Source organism: Diprion similis, chromosome 12, assembly GCF_021155765.1.
Source record: "Diprion similis isolate iyDipSimi1 chromosome 12, iyDipSimi1.1, whole genome shotgun sequence".
NCBI lineage: Eukaryota > Metazoa > Arthropoda > Insecta > Hymenoptera > Diprionidae > Diprion > Diprion similis.
The window spans coordinates 12,399,580-12,418,540 of record NC_060116.1 but is presented as its reverse complement, the minus strand read 5'-3'; the positions used below and the strand labels follow the sequence as shown (position 1 = coordinate 12,418,540).

General features: G+C 40.0%; 1 protein-coding gene across 1 annotated transcript; it reads right to left on the bottom strand.

The window, feature by feature from the left end:
- Positions 1-16,850: 16,850 nt before the first annotated feature.
- Positions 16,851-18,818, bottom strand: LOC124413324. Its single transcript, XM_046893838.1, has 6 exons — positions 18,651-18,818; positions 18,120-18,180; positions 17,666-17,760; positions 17,460-17,562; positions 17,090-17,154; positions 16,851-17,001 (listed from the first exon to the last, which is right to left on the bottom strand). Exons 1-6 carry the CDS (start codon positions 18,801-18,803, stop codon positions 16,975-16,977), a joined length of 504 nt encoding a protein of 167 aa, XP_046749794.1. The 5' UTR covers positions 18,804-18,818; the 3' UTR covers positions 16,851-16,974.
- Positions 18,819-18,961: the final 143 nt, after the last annotated feature.

The window sequence follows — 18,961 nt, the reverse complement described above, 5'->3', positions numbered from 1 at the left end:
TTGCGCGAAACTACTTCTAGCATAAAATAAAAACTTTCCAACCGCCAGACCTAGTTTTCCAATTACGCATTGCTGTTAATTAGCAGCTGGACCAGCGAGTGCATCTCATCAAACAACTCGAGATTAACACTGATGAAAAACGGTGAAAAAAAAGGAAACTAAAGATAAAGCCACTCCGAACTACATTTCCTAATTAACAACTTCTGCGAGCCTTCTTAACTCTTGATTATCTCAGCTTATTATCTGACGGTTCACTTTGTCTGACCTGGAGCTGCAGAAGTGCTTCGACAGATATTTAAATGATTTTAACCATTTGAGTGTGAAAAAATTCATTGCACTGATTTTATTTGAAATTCATCATGAATGCACGGTGAATATTAACAATGTAACAGGGTTACGAGAGAATCGATAATTTACTGGGTTATCCGGAACGCTTCGTGTGTGTGTGTGTGAGTGTGTGTCAGTCGGGGTTGAGGGGGAGGGGGGGGGGGGGGGGATTGTATTTGTGTGATAAACATTACCGAGATATCGTGTAACGAGGTCACACCTGCAACAACAATAGCTTTTTCGACAATTAATTATCAAAGCAGCAAACACGAACCCGTCAGGAACCGTGTGCGCCGGAGGCACGCCGTGAAAACGGACTGATGAAGATAAATACTGGGCGGAGCAGGAAAGGAAGGAAGGAAGGAAGGAAGGAAGGAAGGAAGGAAGTGTGGTGACGAACAAGCAACGCACTTTCTTATCATTATTATGAATGCTTTTGGCAACGTCGTAATATCTGGATATTAAAGGTAAACCGACTTGCCTCTGGTGTATAACAAACTGCATATATAAATAAAACACTTTCTCTTTCTCTCTCTCGGTCAGAAAAAAATGACACGAATTACGGTGTCTTCTGTGATTTTTTTAGTATTGAAGGTAAAAAAAAATTTTATCCAGACGATTGGTAGGACAAAGTTTTAACGTAGAAAAATTAAAGCAACAGATATAAAAAAAATATATATTTTTTCAGTTTCAACTGAGAATAAATGTTATTTTATATTCTGTGCAGTAGATAAACGATGAAGATTTGCATTTCATTTTAGTTTCTCTGAGAATCTTTGAAGACGAGTTCTTCCGCTTTCTATAACGTAATGGGAAAATGTAGGCTCCCTTTTCAATTCTGCAGAAGCTTTGAAGAAAATATTCCCGCTTATCCGCTGTTAACTATATTTATGAAGATGTATATTTTAGAAGCAGCATTTCAATAAGACACCCTACGTGAATTACGGCTCGTGCCTGTGGGGGGTAAGAAGCGGGCTCTCGGAAGTGGTTATATTAAACAACCGGTGAGGTGTTTGCGTGCGCTTGCACAGTCATTTCCGGTAAATCGCGAGAAATTTCAAAGTGCAGAACTTATGCTGTTCCGAAAATTTTACCACTTCGGATCGAAGATAATTTTTTTCCAAGGCTCTTTCCTATCGAAATTGCGACGCAGTCGGCCGTGAAAATTCTATTCTCAAGTTGCGCCATAAATCGTTTCGACGACAAGTAAAAACGAAAGAAAGATGAAAACACTCAGTGAACTCTCTGGTGAAGCCTCATTTCTTTCAGGCGATAATGAATCAGCAATAGTTCACGGCGTATTTATCTCTAACACGCTGCGATTTTTGTAACCACAATAAATTTCATCGAAGAAGTTAAAGTTTTGAGGCCACGTTCTAGCGTTATCTACAATTTATATATTGTACCTATACATATGTAATGTGTATATTTTCTCTCAGACGATTGTGTGGTTATATCATATTTATAGATATGCAAATGAATGATTAATTGAGGGTTATACAATTTATTAAGATATGTAAATAAAAGGTTAAAATTCGCTTAATTTACAGAAAACTTTCAGTTTACCCTGATATAGCTTTTTGTTACCCCTTAACGTCACATTTCTTTTTATCGTAAGATTAATTTTTTCACTCCCGTTAATCAGACGAGCAAATAAACATATATTTCCAATTCATCCGAATAACTTGATGTTAAAGTCGAGGTTGAAATTCAAGAGGTGAAAGTTTTTTTTATGAGATTATACCCGAAGACTGAAACCATTTTCTAACTTCTCACTTTCTTTCGCGATCTCGTTTTTATACGTGTGTAAAAAAAGAACCACTTGTCAATGGTGACCATGTTGAAAGACACCTGCAAAAATCACAGGTTCGTTGTCCCGCGTATTGATCCAGCCAAGGTCTACGTTGTAGAAAATGCATCGAACTTATACTCCGAAGGCGAAAGAAAGGGTGAAAAATAAATGATCGATGGTAATTCATTTTCATTCAAGCTTCCGAGATAACCGATCAGCTAGTCTAACCTCTGACCTTCGAAAATCCCTGCAGAGAATCGAGAACCTACGTCACGCAGAGTCGTTACAGCGAATTGTCCGATCGATCGACAAATTTAAAAAGTCGTAGAGCCATTCTTTGGCACGAAGAAAAATGTTTTCACAAAAATTTCGTAATTGTTTCAGAATCTTATATTTAAAATCTATTTTTGCATGAAAATCAATTTTTAATATACAACGCAGTGAATAATTTGGACTAACAACTGATAAATCTTGTATCTAGTTATTCAATTTCAAAGATACGTAAACGTCTATAAGGCGAGGATAATGAAAGGAAAATCTACTCTCAGGATATGCGAAAAGGAATTCACGGCGAGAGAAGATCTCAAGTGTTTTTGGGTTGATTGAAATTTTCATTTTTTATCTCATTTTTGCGCATCGAGATGAAGTTGCGAGTTGTTCGCATACAATTCGCGGATAATTGGCGCCGATTGCTTTTCCTCTCGTTACAATTTCCCTCACTGAATATAAGTAAATAAAAATTTCACAAGCTCCGTCGGGGCTCGCGTTTCTTATAACCCAGAATAGTGCCGGTCTGTAAGGGAGGAGGTTTTATTGAATTACGGAAGACGCGGAAGACAACTTCCGCCGCGTGAATTCAATTATTCAAAGTCGAAGGATCGCGTCGTGCCGCGAACCCCTTTCGGTGCGAGAGGGATGAAATGAACAAAAAACGAAGAAAAGTACTCGCCACACCAATTCCACAAGCTTTCTCCGCTTATCCCTCTAATTATGTCTGGTGAAAATTTTGAATCAACTCGTTGGGGAATTTCTTCCTTTGTGTCAAGTTAAGTAGGCAAGGATCTACCGTCTCCAGCAGTAAAAAATCAAGCAGGGTAAAAATTTGCGAAAACCTACATTCGTTGTGAATCTGAAAAACTCTGCCAAAACACTTTTTTTTATCCCCTTTGATATTTTTCCAAATATTCATTTCTGATTCTTGGAGATTTTTATTTTCCAGCGCATTAATTTTCGAGAATAAAATACGAAGTGCATTCTTGCGTTTGTATATCTACTATACATAAGAATTCAGTTTACACCCCCGCGACACCGGAAATATGTAAATGAAATATCTGGGGAGCTGAACTATATCAAATATTCCAGGTACAACTGGGAAGTGAAATTATTCAAATGAGATATTTCCTCGAAGTTGTAACTGCCTCTGAACCGAATACACGGATAGTCGATTACCGGAACTATATCAATTCAAAACTATAATAAAGCGTTAAGACGATAAATTTTCGGTGCGAAACGTGTGAGTAATTCTCAAGAATAATAACAATAAAATGATAAAACTAACGATGTTGTACATTTCCGATTAAATGTTGAAATCGAGAATTTCTTGGCCAGTGAACAGACTTTGTACGTTTCTGAATGCCTGTAAAATGGGTGAAAATTATCAGGCAACGGCGGTTTTAAGCCTTCTCGTCTCAAGGCGTCTTCGAGGGAAAACTCTCATCGCTCCCTGTTGACGAGTCGCGCTTTACGACAAACGGGGAAAACAGAAATGAAAATATAAACGTAGAAATGAGAAGAAGACGAAGAAGAAAAAGAATAAGAGTAAGAAGAAAGCGAGCTGCATCGCGGAGAAACAAACACTCTGCGAATCAATATATTCGAGATGCGCGCTGCATGAGAGGGTAAATTTACGTCGTTTCCGTGAATTCTACTTCGCGACGTTTATTTTCATTTCGATAACGAAATCACCCGTTGCTCGCATCGCCTCATCCTCTTCCCATAAATATATCCAACCGATCTCGCATTATACATCCAAAGAATCCCCTTCAACGAACGAGAAATCGCCGCGCCACCCCGCAAAGTTCGTAAAGTTTCTCAACCCTGTCCGCAGTGCCTCTTATTGTTAGTAAAGTATTTCTACAGTACAACGTACAAGCCGGCTCATTGTCTGTTGGTCCACTCACAGCGATTGATCTACCCTCGAGATGTGAATATAAATCGTGGAATCAAACGGCATATATAATACTTGGCTATAAATTGATGAAATTTTCGCTGAAGCAATGGATGCAACTGCATGTGTTCTTTTGATTATGCTATGAAAAATTTAACTGCGTCGGTAGAAATTTTTTACCTGCATAAAAAACGTCTACACATGCAATGAGTTATATTTGATCGTCCGATCTGTGTTTTTTATTCTATTTTATAAATAAAAAGCTATCAGGATTTTAGTGCAGGGATCGAAACAATGTTGTTGGCAGCAATAAAATTTTTTACGATTTCAATTCTAAAGTTGATGTAAAATTTCAGAGAGTATGTATATGACGGTGAGGAAATATCGGCGTAGTTTCAATTAATCGAAGTCAGGTTAGGTATAAAATTAAAACATTATAATGTCGTAATAGCTGTAGGTATTTACCTTTGAGTGCGATTTTTCTCCTTCGGCTAAAGATGATCTTCGGCCAATACAAAGGGTGGTTTTCACACTGCCGATGATACAAGCATTTTGATTTAAACACGCATATGCGAATCGCTGCCGAGTAAATATTTTCACAAATCGAGAGATCAGCCCAATTTTCGTCAATTAATCAGATTAAATTCAGGTCCATTACTAGCCACTCGGTTTGTTTAATCTACGAGCATTATTAAACTACACGTTATCGTATTATCAATTATACACGTTTCACAACACTACAATGAATTACTTATAAATTACACGATTTGTTCAATTATTATATGTGAGATATATTATATACATGAATATATTATATTAGGATTAATTATTTATCAGCGTATATTCCCCCAATTTTAATCGGTAAAAAATCAAATTTAATTCAACGGAAATCTTTTACATTTATCATTGTTTATTCTATTTTTCTTTATCTACCAGTTTTATTATCTACTTATTTCACCTCAAACTACGCGGGGCTAATTGCACTCCCTATAGATCGTCGGTGTTTTCTATTTTACAATCTACACAATATTTTGTTTCCTCTTGAATGTTTTACGAATATTTAAATTATTACTTTTATTTTATCCCACATTGCCCTACATTCCGCTTTCAAAACTGTCCATGATTTGTACAGTTAAATTGAATCGGGACCCAGCACCGAAACTCCTTCGACAAAACATATTATTATCCTTATAAACACTCTGGCTCATCCCCTTAATTAACGATAAATTAAATTTCTTAGGCCAGGTAACTCACACCAACACCGTGTAAATAGAACCTTCCGGCAACACAAAGAGACGGTGATGCTCTGTAAATTGAAACCCTTTATTCCATAGACGGTAATTGTGATTCGCAGCTACGTTTATTATTACGAGCAAAAGATACAAAAATCCCACTTAATGTCACTCCTTTCATAATTACCGTTGGCCAAGGGCCATCGAAACTGGCAGAGAAATTCTTCACGAATAATCGTTGAATTATAAAGGAAATCCACGACGACTGTTATACACCACCAAATAAACCGCAGCACCACTGATCTTTTTTCTCAAGCGTATTTCCCCCTTCACACTGCGACACGTCTTACAGATCACGCATCATTAATTTATCCACTGTTTTATTTCAGCCTAAATTTCGCCAGTTTTTTCACTCTGCAGTTTCTTTTTCCAATTTATGGACACCCGTAATCGTTGACACGTTGCAAATAGATCGGTGCTGTGTAATTGACAAATCGAACCAAGCACGCACAGTCAACGAAAATAAATTAACGAATTGATACAAATGAATACGAATCACCGGCGATCGAGTGATAAATATCAAATCGTTTGAAAGGAGGTTTCGATGTGTAAAAAACGAACTAATAAGACAGGGTGAAAGAAGGATCCAAAAAACATTTAAAAAAAAAAATAGCAAACCTTCGGCGAACGAATTTGCAAAACGTATTTTAGCGCAGCGCAACGTCACATATCGGATCGACGTTTTCGTCACGCGACATTCCGCGACCCTCTGTTCCCGGGGGGCGGTTCGAGGGTTGCGATATTTCTCAGTCGACGTGAACGAGAATAACGACGAACGTGCAACGGGGGGTCGTCGGAGCCTCCGTTGACGTGAGCATCGGAACTTTGACGATTTCGGGGGCGTCCCGGAGTTCGCAGGTGGAAGGAGTTTGGCGGGCTGCGACCGACTGGCCGCCGCGTGGGCAAAAGCTTCGCACCCTTGCGCATGCTTCTGGAATCGCCGAGCTTTTTCAACCCCGCCGCAGCACGCACTTCGTAGGTAATGCGTCTGCCTCTTGGAGGAGATGATGCACACGCAGCTTCGCTTCATGTTTTCACTCACATCAACAAGATTACACTGCGCGCTAGCTTTTCACCAAGTTTCGACACCCAGAAGGACAATCGCTTGTTTACGTTGTTCATTGAATCGAGTAAATACAGTCCGCTATCATAATAGTGCCGGCGATGGGCGGGGGTTTGAAAGAAAACTTACGATTTTCATTAGCGTAATTTTGATTTTTTATAACGATATCATTATTTCATCAGAATTAATTGTCTTTTGTTTTGTTTTTTGAATATAAAAGTCGACGTAGAAACCATATATTAGAAAGGGTGACTGAGATCAATATGTAGTTAATTGATTGTTTCTCTCGATAAATTAAAAGTTATTCTATGCAATACTTGTGATTCTAAAAACGAATCTTATAAAAGTAAGAAATCGACTTTCACTCTGCCCATTTTTCCTTATTATACAAAAATGGATTATTTCGATTTTATAATTTCAATTTCGCGGATAAACCGGCGTTCGATAGAACTCGGCAATTGTAATTAACGGAAAGTGCTGTGTTGTTTTCAGTGGAAACTGGTGCGATAACCAAGAGGTTGCACTGCCATATCCACTCGGCTAGTAGTTTACACGTGGCTATTCTCTCTCGACAACAAACTCCCAGGGAATTTTGTTCAATTATTCAAAGACGTATCGGTCGGAAGTGCTCGCTCTCAGACTTCTGATAGTCGGATGGTATTATTCTGGCGCATGTTCCGTGTGTGCAAGTACAAGTACAAGGTCGTAGTGAATTCGAAAAGTCGAGAGTCTGTTTATTCTGAAAAGCGAAATTTTGGAGAAAAATTAGGTCAGCGAAATTGGAAGTAAAAATATAAGAGAGAAGAAACGAGAAGGAAATTGTTGCTCGAAGTAACGAGTCACTGCTCAAGTCCTTCTCGTGCTTTAATTAAGAATGTATAAAAAACAAACTTGTTCACCGTACGGAAGAAAATTCGCATTACTTATAACATATTATTAATTTGCGCGTTAATCGATTTCGTGAATATTAAAACTTGTCAGAAATAAAGTATATATACATACCTATAGGCTATGTATAATAATAAATTGATCCAACTGGTGCAGAAGAGCAATTATCCCTGGATCTGAGGGCGGGAATTAATTTGACATTAGCAGATTAAGCGTGTATGTATACACAGAATAATATCTTTGGCTTTGTTCCCTCGCTAATGGGGTATCAAATACAGATTTGGAACGTAGATTTGGATAATCGTAGAGCAGACGTCGTCTGTCGAGAAGAGACAAAATCTGCACGCAGTTTCTGCAGTGAAACGCAAATTCCGATATCTGTTGCAGCTGTGAATGCGAATGACGAAAGTTCGGACAGCGATAGTGGAAGAGGAGCGGAGCACAAAGGATCTCGAAGAAAAATGGCAAGAGTGAAAAAAGTAAGTCAACGTGTACAAAGTCTTTTCATAGGTACGATCGACCATCTCGAGGATCCTCGCATCTTTCATTTTCCACGTATTATGATATTATGGATGAAATCCGGTGTCTCTCCCTCAGGCTCTAAGCACGATTTGTAATAATATCTCTGTTTAATAAAGGGGATGCACTGTGCATAGGAAAGCCGAGATGGTGCAGCGAAGGTAGCCGTGCTTATATTTTTGTCCGAGTCATAAAGCCGCGGAAGAATCGAGGCCCGTATACGCCAGCAAGAATAAAGGCGAACACATTTTTATCCCACTTTTATGCCCCGGAGAAATATCGTTCTCGTTTTGCTCCCTTGGACCACTCGGCACTGCATTTATCACAAGAACCGACCTCTCGAGGTTGAGCCCATCTGCATATGTATAAATATCGCGTACACATATACGCGTGCATCCTAATAATATATACATATTCATGTTAATCTCGTGGTAAATCGCACAACTGCATGCATAGAAAACTGAACCAATTTGATGGAATAAGTTGGAAGAATAATTTGTTTACCAAATTTATCCAACAACGTACTTCGTGAGATCTCGTATGTTCGCTGTGACTATATTCCATCAAACTTTCCTATCGTATTCCACAGTTTCAGAATATCTATGCGAATACGTTTCCTTCAGATCGAGCGAAAGGAAGTCCGTGTAAGAAAATACGAACATTAACTTTGAAGACGTGAAGTTGTTTCTGGTATTCAGGAGTCAAACCCGACAAGTTTGCCTAACATATGAAGCGAATATTTTGTCGCTTTATTATTCCACTCGTTACTCTATTTTTATCTCAACTTTTCGGTTTAATTTTTTTCGCAATACTTATATCGCGGCTTGTAACAGCTCAATCGCACCCTCAATCCTCCCCTTTCGCCTCGCCGTCTCGCGCAGAATTATTCGACCGACATTCGCCACCGCTGCAATACTTGTACTTGATCGTTTCGCAGAGCTCCGTTTCTTCCTCTGTCATTCGAGGTCTTGCAGCTAAATTATAGTAAAAAATATGTGAATCTTTAATTGACCTCCGAGCGAATTTAACGAAATCACGTTCAGTTCGACTTTTTAAATCTTGAACCAGGCATTTTTTATACTTGAAATAGGAGTTACTTGGACCGTTAATTCGCAGGTCGGCTCTTCCGGTGCCGTGATTCATCGCCATGCTCCCATTTTTGTAACCCAGATCTGAATCGGAAGATCCAGACCCGCCGGAGTTGGCGACGTCGCTGCAGCATCCACCACCGCAACAATTCTGCCGCCAGTCTTTGCAGCATCCGGGTCCTCCGAGTCTGCACATGAGTTTGTAAGATGAATCGGTGTCAATTTATCATTGATATTGCATAAATTTGTGGAAAGTGTTGATCGATGATATTTAAGGACGACGTCGACTCACTTTATTGCGTTCTCAGCCCCGCGGCGTCTGAAAAATTTTACAAGTATTATTAATTATATAAATTATTTGATTCGCAATATTACAAGGAACTTACACAGCAGCTTCGCAAAGAACTCTGACCGCACGATCGTCATTCTCGATTTTCTTTCGGTTCTGGCCGACTGACCTGAATTCAAGTGACAAATTAACGTCGTGTAACGACGTTTGATTTCTAAGGTACTTCTACATCGTGATTATCGCAGGAATGAAAATTTTGCGATAGGAAAACTTTTTTTAACTATACACACGTATGTGAAGTTGAAGAGAATACATTTGCTTACTGCTATGCAAGCAAACTTACCTGCAATGTTCGCACATGATCTGAGATAATTTTTGCGGTCTTGTCTGACGGGAATTTCGAAAGCAGTTCGCCGAAAAGTATAATTTTAAAACTTCAAGCTCCCATCCGGAGAATAATAAAATTTGACACTCCTGGCAACAGTCTGAAGTTGTCACAAGTTTTCCACGAGGAATCCGAAATTTGCCATCGACAGATGACAGCTGGAATATAACCGTGATCTCGATGAGAAAGGGAGGAGAAGGAGAGTGAAAAATTATAAATAAATCAATCAAAATAAATAATTGATTCGTCGATGTAAGAAATATTAATTTATTCACAGTCGATTGAGAGTTATATTTTTTATTGACACAATATAAAGTGTGAGTGTTTTTGTTTCTTCAGGGTAAAATATTTGCGCGAAGAAACTTTCCGGGCGAGGAAAAATTCATTTCTTGCCACCGCAGCAGCCCCCATGGGGGGGATCCTTTTTGGTGTCCTTGGCGCAGCTCGCCTCCTTCTTTTCCTCCTTTTTCTTCTCCTCCTTCCCATCCTTGCAGCATCCAGACTTGCAGCACCCACCGGCGGCTTCCCTCGCTCTGTGCAAAATTACACATAAAGCACATTGATCGATTCAATAGCATGAAATAAACATGATAGACAAGACAAAAACAAAGCGACTAACACCGGAGAAATTGACTCTGTATCTTTTTGATTTCTTTTTTTTTTTTATTATTATTGTACGTGTATAGTAGGGTGGCGCAAAAAAACCGACTTTTTTTTTTTTTTTTTTTTTTTTTTGAGTTTCGCGTGACAAAATGTTAGTTTTTGATGTTTTAAGAGCCCTCTCCAAAGTACAGTTTTTTTTCGCCACCCTAGTGTATAGGGATGTTCGGGTTCGGGATACCAACAGCTACTTTCCACTCTGAGACATTTATCCGAACTTCTGACATCCGGCTTCGATCTCGCGGCGAGATGAGAAAATTGGGGGTGAATTAGGGGGCGAGAGTCGCTGATTGTGATTACAAACAGAAACCCGTATGACCGCCGCCCGGCTGGTCTTTCGCTGATCTTTAAGGAGGGTTACTTTCCCGCGCAACATCCGCCACCCCCGGCAGTGCTGTTGCGCTTCTTTTCCTCCTTTTTCGCGGGCCCTCCACCTGCACAGCATCCGCCCTTTTCCTCGGTCTTCTTTTCCGAGGTGCAACAGGCCGCGCCGCAGCATCCGCTCGGCTCCTTCCTCTTCTCCACTCTGCACATTCAGTACCGCCATGTTAGTATGCACAATATCGACCCAGCGACCTTCCAGCCCTCGGATCTCTCGATTGATATTACACTTTATCCATCGTCAGGCGGCGATTATACGGGTCGTAAGGTTGCCGAGGAATCCGGAAGCGATTTTTTCAATTACCGATTTGTACGAGGAAGGGATTTGGAAAATGCAGTTGGGATCAGTCGTGGCTCGATTTCTTGTTGCGAGAGAAAATTAACGTGAAGGAGAAAACTAGCCGAAAAAAGTTTACCAGTTTTGTTACGGTGACATGCATACAATAAAGGCGAGCGATGAAGGGGGGAGAGGAAAAAAGTTACACTTTCCAAGTCGGATAGGGAAATGCGTAATTCTCATTGTTGGCGAGGGTAATTCGGTGTAAACACTTTTGCAACGCGATTCTGTACTTTGTTTTCTCTTCTTGCGATGTTACACCCTAACAGCGACAGCAAAGTCGAGTGCAGACGACGGTTAAAACCGCCCTTAAATTCCACGTTTTCGAAAAGCTTTTTCTCCGAGACGCATTCCGCATCGTATTTACCTACTTCGTCTTATTTTTCCACACACTCTTCGCCCGTCGAGTGTTCATGCAATTCGAAACTTTTCCGCAATCATTGAGGTCTTGTTCAAGGACGGAGGAGAGCAACGAAGGGGAAAATTTTGCAAACGCTATTCGCAAGACTATATAAAACCCAATTCACCCGGGACCTGAAACCACGGAGTTGTTTATATACTGTTTTAGTTCGTACTTTTTTCCGCAGCAGCCGCCATTGTTCGCGTTATCCTTTTCTTTTTCCTCTTCTTTCTTGTCGCCTCTGAAAGAACGGAAAGAAAAGTATTTCCCGTGTGGTTAGTAAAAATACGCAAATTTCAAGCTTCAATTTTTCAAAATCAACCCGCAAACAAACTAGCGCTACAGTTTTGTGCATACTCACTCGCATTTGCAGGTCACTTGGCCAGTGTAGCCCTTCTGCCCGGTGACTTTTCTGCAAAGATTAGAACATTCAAGAATTGCACAAAAAATATACCGTATATTCTTATCGGTCTGACAAATCGCGGAGATTTTTTAGAAGCTGGGATTAATCTACGTGGTTCTAAGTCAATTCGACGACGACGAAAAATGAGGTTGAATCAATACTCACGAGCAATGATCGCACATGTTTGCGATTTGGGTGTTAAATATCCCGCAAATTTCCGCTGAGCATTGATCGATGAATCTTGGGTATTTTCACGAGATTTCCCAAGACGAAACTTGTAACATATATACTTGAAAATTTTGAAAATCCTGTAAACGAGGTGATTATAGAATCTTGTTTACAAACAGCGCATATTCGTTGTTATCGTTTCACTGTTTCGAAGCCAACGAGCTTCCGCTAATCGTTTCGATTGTTTTATCCGCGTCCTACTTGAATGTACTCTATAAAACTGCACGCGCATGACGCTTCTGCAATTTCTAACGTCATATCACGTCGCGACGAACAGCAGCTTGCAAAGTCTTGCATAATTTCTATGAATAATACATAATGCACGTTGATTTTCACTCGTTCTTGAATTAATTTCGTCCCGTTATTCCCGTGTATTATAAATATGTAGACATATATTTTCATTTTTACCGGGCAAATCAACCCCTCAACCTTCCCTCAACTATACCAACTACCTATATTACACATATATCCATGTGTATTTTCGTAGTGCTAGCACGTGCCGGCGGTTTAACATTTAGATTAGAATCTACGGTTAGTTGTGCTTCCAGGATGAGCTGATTTTTATCCTGCTTTTTTATTAATAAAGTTTAAATTAACCCACCGAGAAAACCCCCAACGCCTTAATTATTATACCCGGGCTGTATAAAAGAGACCGCGAACTGCACCGCTTGAATTTGTCCTTCTATACATATATACCCGCGGTAAGTCCTCATTATAATGTACAATTATAATCCATCTTTAATGTCTAAATTAACCCCCCACCCCCTCCCCTTGCATCCTCCTCTTTATCATTCTCTAGTAATTTCCCTTTTTGCAATCCCGTACAAATTTTCGCATAAATCGAGCTTCAGCTCATGTACCGAAGCATATCCTGCGGCCAGGATTACTTCGACCAGGTGACCCTGTTCGCCTCTAGGCCATGTCTAAATCAACCCCCTCCAAGGGGAGTATCGAGAGCTCGACGCTTCTTAAGCCCGCCGTTTCTCCTCGTCCCCTCAGCGCTGCCTGCATTCATGAAATATTTATCAGGTGTTGGAGTTTGTCGAAGGCTTGGACCCATATCATAAGAATCTTTTCACACTTTGTCTGCCTCTCGTGACTGCGAACGCAGTGCGCATAATGATGCAGCGCTAATAATTTGTGCAATCGTAAATTTTTGCAATCAAAATAAAACTACCATTTATTTATAATTAGTCTATACTCATCTGAATTTGCATGAGGTTTTTCTGATACTTCATGTCTCGGACTGAGTCCGCATAGCCAATTCCGAAGCGTTTGAACAGTGCTTTATACACACCCACCCTCACCAAGGGCGGGCAATTATGCATGAGAGCTGCACGATTCACCATTAGATAATCCACTGCTGACCCAAGGGTCCTTAATTCCCTCTTCCTTATTTCTCGAGACTATTTTCTACTTCTTTTTTCCTCCCTTATTCCCGCAAGCGCGCAGAATTTCCTTGTCTCAATTCAGCGAGGAACTCTAATTCAGTCGCGTGTATATAGAAACTGTTCGCCAGATTCAAATTGCAGTATAATATCATTCTCTTTGCGTAAAAACCTTGAGGCTATGTAAACTGTCGAGCTATTTAAAGAAGAGAAAAATATATTTCCTCTCAATAAGTTTCTTCGAAGTATCTATCGTGTAAAGTGGAAATTATTTTCTCCATTTATGTCCAGGGTGAGTGATATTATAACCAAGGGGGATCGGAGAGGAAAAATCATTAGAAGAGAAATAATTGCACGGATATAGGACATCGGTTGGCAAAATCTTTAACGACTGCATAATACGACGCGTCAGAATCGTACGAGCTTTGATAGCGATGCTGAATAAATTCCGGCATATATAGCTAAGCACACTTGCAGATACGGGGTAAAACGTGCTAACACGTCATTGGCGGTTTGCCAGGCATGCAGGGATGGAAAGCTCCGTTTTGTCTGCCGTTTCTGCCAGTGCGACGGAGTGACGTACGTGCGTTGTAGACAAGTTGACATTGCCGTGACTGCGGCGAATTGCGTAGATTCGTACGAGTTCGACAGGAAATACGCGGAGAGTGACTCGCTTGATTTTTGATTGCATTCGAAAATTTTTTTACTGCTTCAAAAACCGTCAGTGTTTTGCATATAATCTCTATATATAATATCGACGAAGTCTGCATTTACTTGCGTTTATTTTATTCTCACTTTCCCCGAAAGCTCCGAATGAAATGTTCGAACAACAACCCGTTGAATACACGTGTCAATTAATCCTCGGAAACTTTTTCTCGGTACAAGCTTGCAAAGTATAATCTACAACGCGTGTATATAAGCGAAGTTATGCGTAGCTTGGATTTGGCAAGGGAAACCCCAGCAGACTTCCCGAGCTTGCAGCTTTTGCACGCTGCAGCAAAAGCTGCTTATAGTCATTCGAATGGGGGCAAAATGTCAAGAAATCGGGTCACCGCGGTGTCCCCGAAATATTTAAACCATATGCGAAAAATCCATATTCCCGCTTTATTTTTTTTTTTTTATTCACTTCACCAATCCGCGGTATAATCCGAATATTCGCTGTTCGCCACGTGTAGGTTACACGTTTGCAAAACTTTTCATCATTAATTGCGTCACGGTCAGATTGATCGATCTCTGCGGAAGCGATGAAACCGAGGAACTGATAAAATAAGGGCGGAAGAAAGAAACGAAACCATTTTATTTTTCGTTTTCCGGTCTCCTCGGAGAATTTATTCAGGCTCGAATCACTCGTGGGAAACCGCGATGAACGCGGTTTTTACTTCTCTCTCAAATTTTATCCCCGTCGTCAAACTGTCCAGGATCATGGGCGCTGATTGCCGTATTCCTTTCGCCCACGTTCCCGGTTTTCAGAGGTTAGTCCAGCCCTCGTCGATGTTAGCCCTTTGGGGTAGCCGCCAACTTCTCCTATCAGGGGAAAATTGCTCAATCGACTGCAGATCACGAAGTACGAGATGCCCGTTCCCAGGCCGATCGCGAATCGAGAAGAAACTTTCCAGAAATAAGCTTGAAGCAGTTATTCGCAGCTATAAGCTACACGAAACGATTCCAACTCCCCAAACTTTTGACATTCATATCGGTTATCCAGACCGATAAATTTGCACATCATTTTCGATGTTTGAATCATTCTTTTGCACTTTTTTACTTCTTAATTTTTAATTTTTTCGATACCTGGACCGAAATAAATTCGTCAGACTCGACAGCGGGAAATTGCTTTCAAAATTAGTGTAACCTCAGTTCCGAAAGTAAAATGCCTGGTTTAATTGGGCCTTTAATTGTGTAAATTAAAATAATAAAACAGAAGAAGAAAAAAAATTCTTTTACATGAGACTCATCGAGTGTAAATAATCGGAATCGTTCTAACAGCAAGAGCTTAAGTTGAACGTAAATTCGGCATCGTAATAATGTTTGATCCCATTTTTCCACTGATACCTTGAAGCGCGACTCCTCCGTCGACCAATTCGCACTTTCCATAGCCGTTGTTTTGTCACATTTTTTTTATTTCGTCACTGCAGGCAGTTCTCTATACATGTTTGTACGGACGCGCTAACAATTATTCCGGGACCGAGAATGGGCGATAAATTGAATCGAACAATACGTGTTTTCCTGGTACCAAAAAATATTCAAAAAGATTAAAAAATTTAATCTCACTTGCTCTTTTTTCAACAGTCAATTTGCGCAATTTTTTCAAGATTAGCAGCTCTGAAATAAGATCCAGGTCGCAGATGAATCTCGCAGGGTCACCATATCCGGAGGTTTTCATAATTAAGACGGTTGAAAAATATAAAAACTCCGGGGAGTGATATTGCTTGCAATTAGCTCGAGGGATTTGATTGTGATAATTCGATTTTCAGTTTTTGCTTTTTTTTCAATCTGTTTTAATGTTTTTTTTTTTCACTCAATCATGGCACAGAAACTGCTATCAATTTTATTTCATAACGTGTTTCGTCCCTTTTCAAATTCGAATTGTTTTTTGGTCGATTTTCACGCCGAGGGTCAAATCAAAAAAGAAGTGAAATCGTCAAACTCGAAAGCTGGATATCCTGAACTTGACATTTTCATTAAATAAAATACACCAGCCGTGTATGCGGAACGAAAAAACGGCCTAACGAAGGTGAGACAACTTTGCTTCGTAATACCCGCTACACACAAACTAATTACAATTATTCTCCGTGTTGACAATTCGCTGCGGCTATTTCCTGCAATAAAGTAATTTGTTTGAGTGCTAAGGCAGCCTCGGGGGGAATTATGTGCACTTATAAGTATCTACATATACACTTTATCCGCCCACACAGGACTAACTAGTATCAAACCAATCAGCGCACGTCTTCTGGTTTGTTCCAGTATTTTCGTTTTTTTTTTTTTTTTTTATTCTACGCTAAATGTTTCTTCGTTCATCCAATCGTTTCTTGTTTCTCTTATTTGATGTACAAAGCGTCGTACTTGTCGAAAACTTTTTGTATAATATTAGCTCGTTTTTGGTTGTTTTTTTTTTTCACTTCGTAACAAATACATACTTAACAATATTTATAAAATAAGCTCGATATTTACACATCTTAAATCTATGACGGGATATAATCGAAAGGAGGTTTTTCCGAGACGGATTAAGAAGATAAATCGTGTACGGTGAGCTTGAATGTGAAATTCAGCAATTTATTTTAATAAGACATGAAATACAATTCGCATCGGAATTTTAACGGTGCCTCGATGCGGACATCCTGCACCACGGTTAAACCGCGATGAAAGTTGCTTAGAAGAGGTCCAATTTCTCCAGGAGCTGAAACAGTCGTAAAATGAATTCAGACGGTTGTACGATTATTTGCCGACCCATAATTGAGTGAGTATATCACCGACGTTAAACTCACTTTGGTGTCCTTTTCCTTGAGGCACTTGAGGAGCTTGGTGGTTGTCTCGACGGCGGTGGATCCACCTGAAAATAAATGTTTGATGCGTGTTTCGTTGGAACAGCGAAGGATGGAGATAAAATCAAGGGGAGCGGGCCGGAGAACGAAAAAAAATTGGCATAAAAAACGCGACACCTCGTATGAATAATTCTGGACCATTAGTCGGATTTCTAAGAGTTCGCGTATAGTGTTTGAATATTCATGGGCTTGCAACGCAGCTGCTACGCAAGCTTAGCGAAATTTTAACTCCAAGAGTCTGCATCCCGAAAAGCGGAGACACTTTTGATTTCAATTTTTACTTTATCTTCACCAATTTCAAAGAGAAACTCACGCTTTCCGGCGCAGGCATCGATGACGGGATTTGCTGCGGCTGAGTTCTCGGGACGGATCTCCTTCTTGCATGCTTCAGCGTTGAAAACACCGTCGGCGGTTAGCTGGAAAAAACGAATTGATAAAATAAGACCGGATTTCGGGATGGTCTGTTGAATTTTATTTTCAGATTTTTCTTTTATTCTCATTCTGTGCGGAATAACTTACCATAGCGCGGTCTTGCATGAAGCAGGCCAAGTATTCGACGATCAATTTCTGTTGTTCAGGTTTCGGGGTCGAGGTTTTCATGGCTTTTACGTCGTCTGTAAAGTCGAGAAGAATTTTTATCGTTATAGTTGACCAACGGTGACGGAAATTTCAAGATAGACTGAATTTTCTCGGAGTCAAAGATCTACAGAAGCATTTATTTGCTGTCACTTTGTACGTTTGGACTATATACTCCATAAGATTAAAAAGAAAACTCAGTCTTGCAAAAATAATTTTCAACACAAGATATAACGAAAAATGAAGTTCTCATTCTCGTCACTTTATATCACAGGAATCGATAACAACAAACAAGCTCAAAAAGCATCAGTTTTTCGAAAAATCTTAGGCAGGTGTATCAGTTTTTTATTCTACTGATTCGTTTTTTCATTGTAAATAAAAACAGGCCGTTACTTACCGACAGCAAGTCCCGTCTGAGCGTAGCATTTCGCCTTCGTATCTGCCCTCGGCTTTAGAGCCTGAAAATATCTGATTTATAGCGATGTGGATGCGAATTGCGCGTACGATATATACAAATACGGATAATCTAATTTATATCTCAAACGATCGTTCAATATCCAGCAATACATTTTCACTCTCATCCGCAGCTTCGACGCTTCTCCCTAACCTCGAAGTTTTAATTGGTAAACCGATGAAGACGAGAGGAGAATAAATTTTCAAAGTATAACAAAAGTGGGAGAAAAACGCGCTTCACAAACCGTATCGCAACGCTAATTGCAAGTTGAATCCTCGAGTGTCTAAACGAAAGAAATAATCCGCCACACGAACTTCGCGAAAGAAGATTTCCCAAATTTCTAAATAACTTTTATATTACTCCCTTCTTTTTCCACAGAAATAATAATTGTCTTGACGATGGAAAAGTTGTCGCGGTATCGCTGATCAAATTTCGTCGAACGGTAGTAAAAAGCAAGGAAGGAATTGGACTCACCGTGGCGACACAGACGCACAGAATTCCAATGAGCACGAGTTTATTCATCTTTACTTTAGTTACCGCGAAGTTCAGTCGACTGTGGTCAAATCTGTTCTGGATGCACTCTTGGCCTTTGAATCGTGTATATATAAGGGATTCGCGCTCACGCATCCATCCACCTACGCAACGCACACAAACGAGGGTAGCTAGCTAGTTAAACACGGACACTCGCAAGTTCCTCTATCTTCTACACTCGAGCTTCACCCACACAGATCCTCTCCAACTTCGACACGACGTTGTTATTGGCTTGAATTTTTTCGCTTGTTATA

Coding starts and splice junctions, on each gene's coding strand:
- LOC124413324 (XM_046893838.1), bottom strand. CDS start 18,803: ATGCGTGAGCGCGAATCCCTTATATATACACGATTCAAAGGCCAAGAG. Junction 17,761..18,119: donor TCAGACGGGACTTGCTGTCG/GTAAGTAACGGC, acceptor TCGACTTTACAG/ACGACGTAAAAGCCATGAAA. Junction 17,155..17,459: donor CGATGCCTGCGCCGGAAAGC/GTGAGTTTCTCT, acceptor ATTTATTTTCAG/GTGGATCCACCGCCGTCGAG.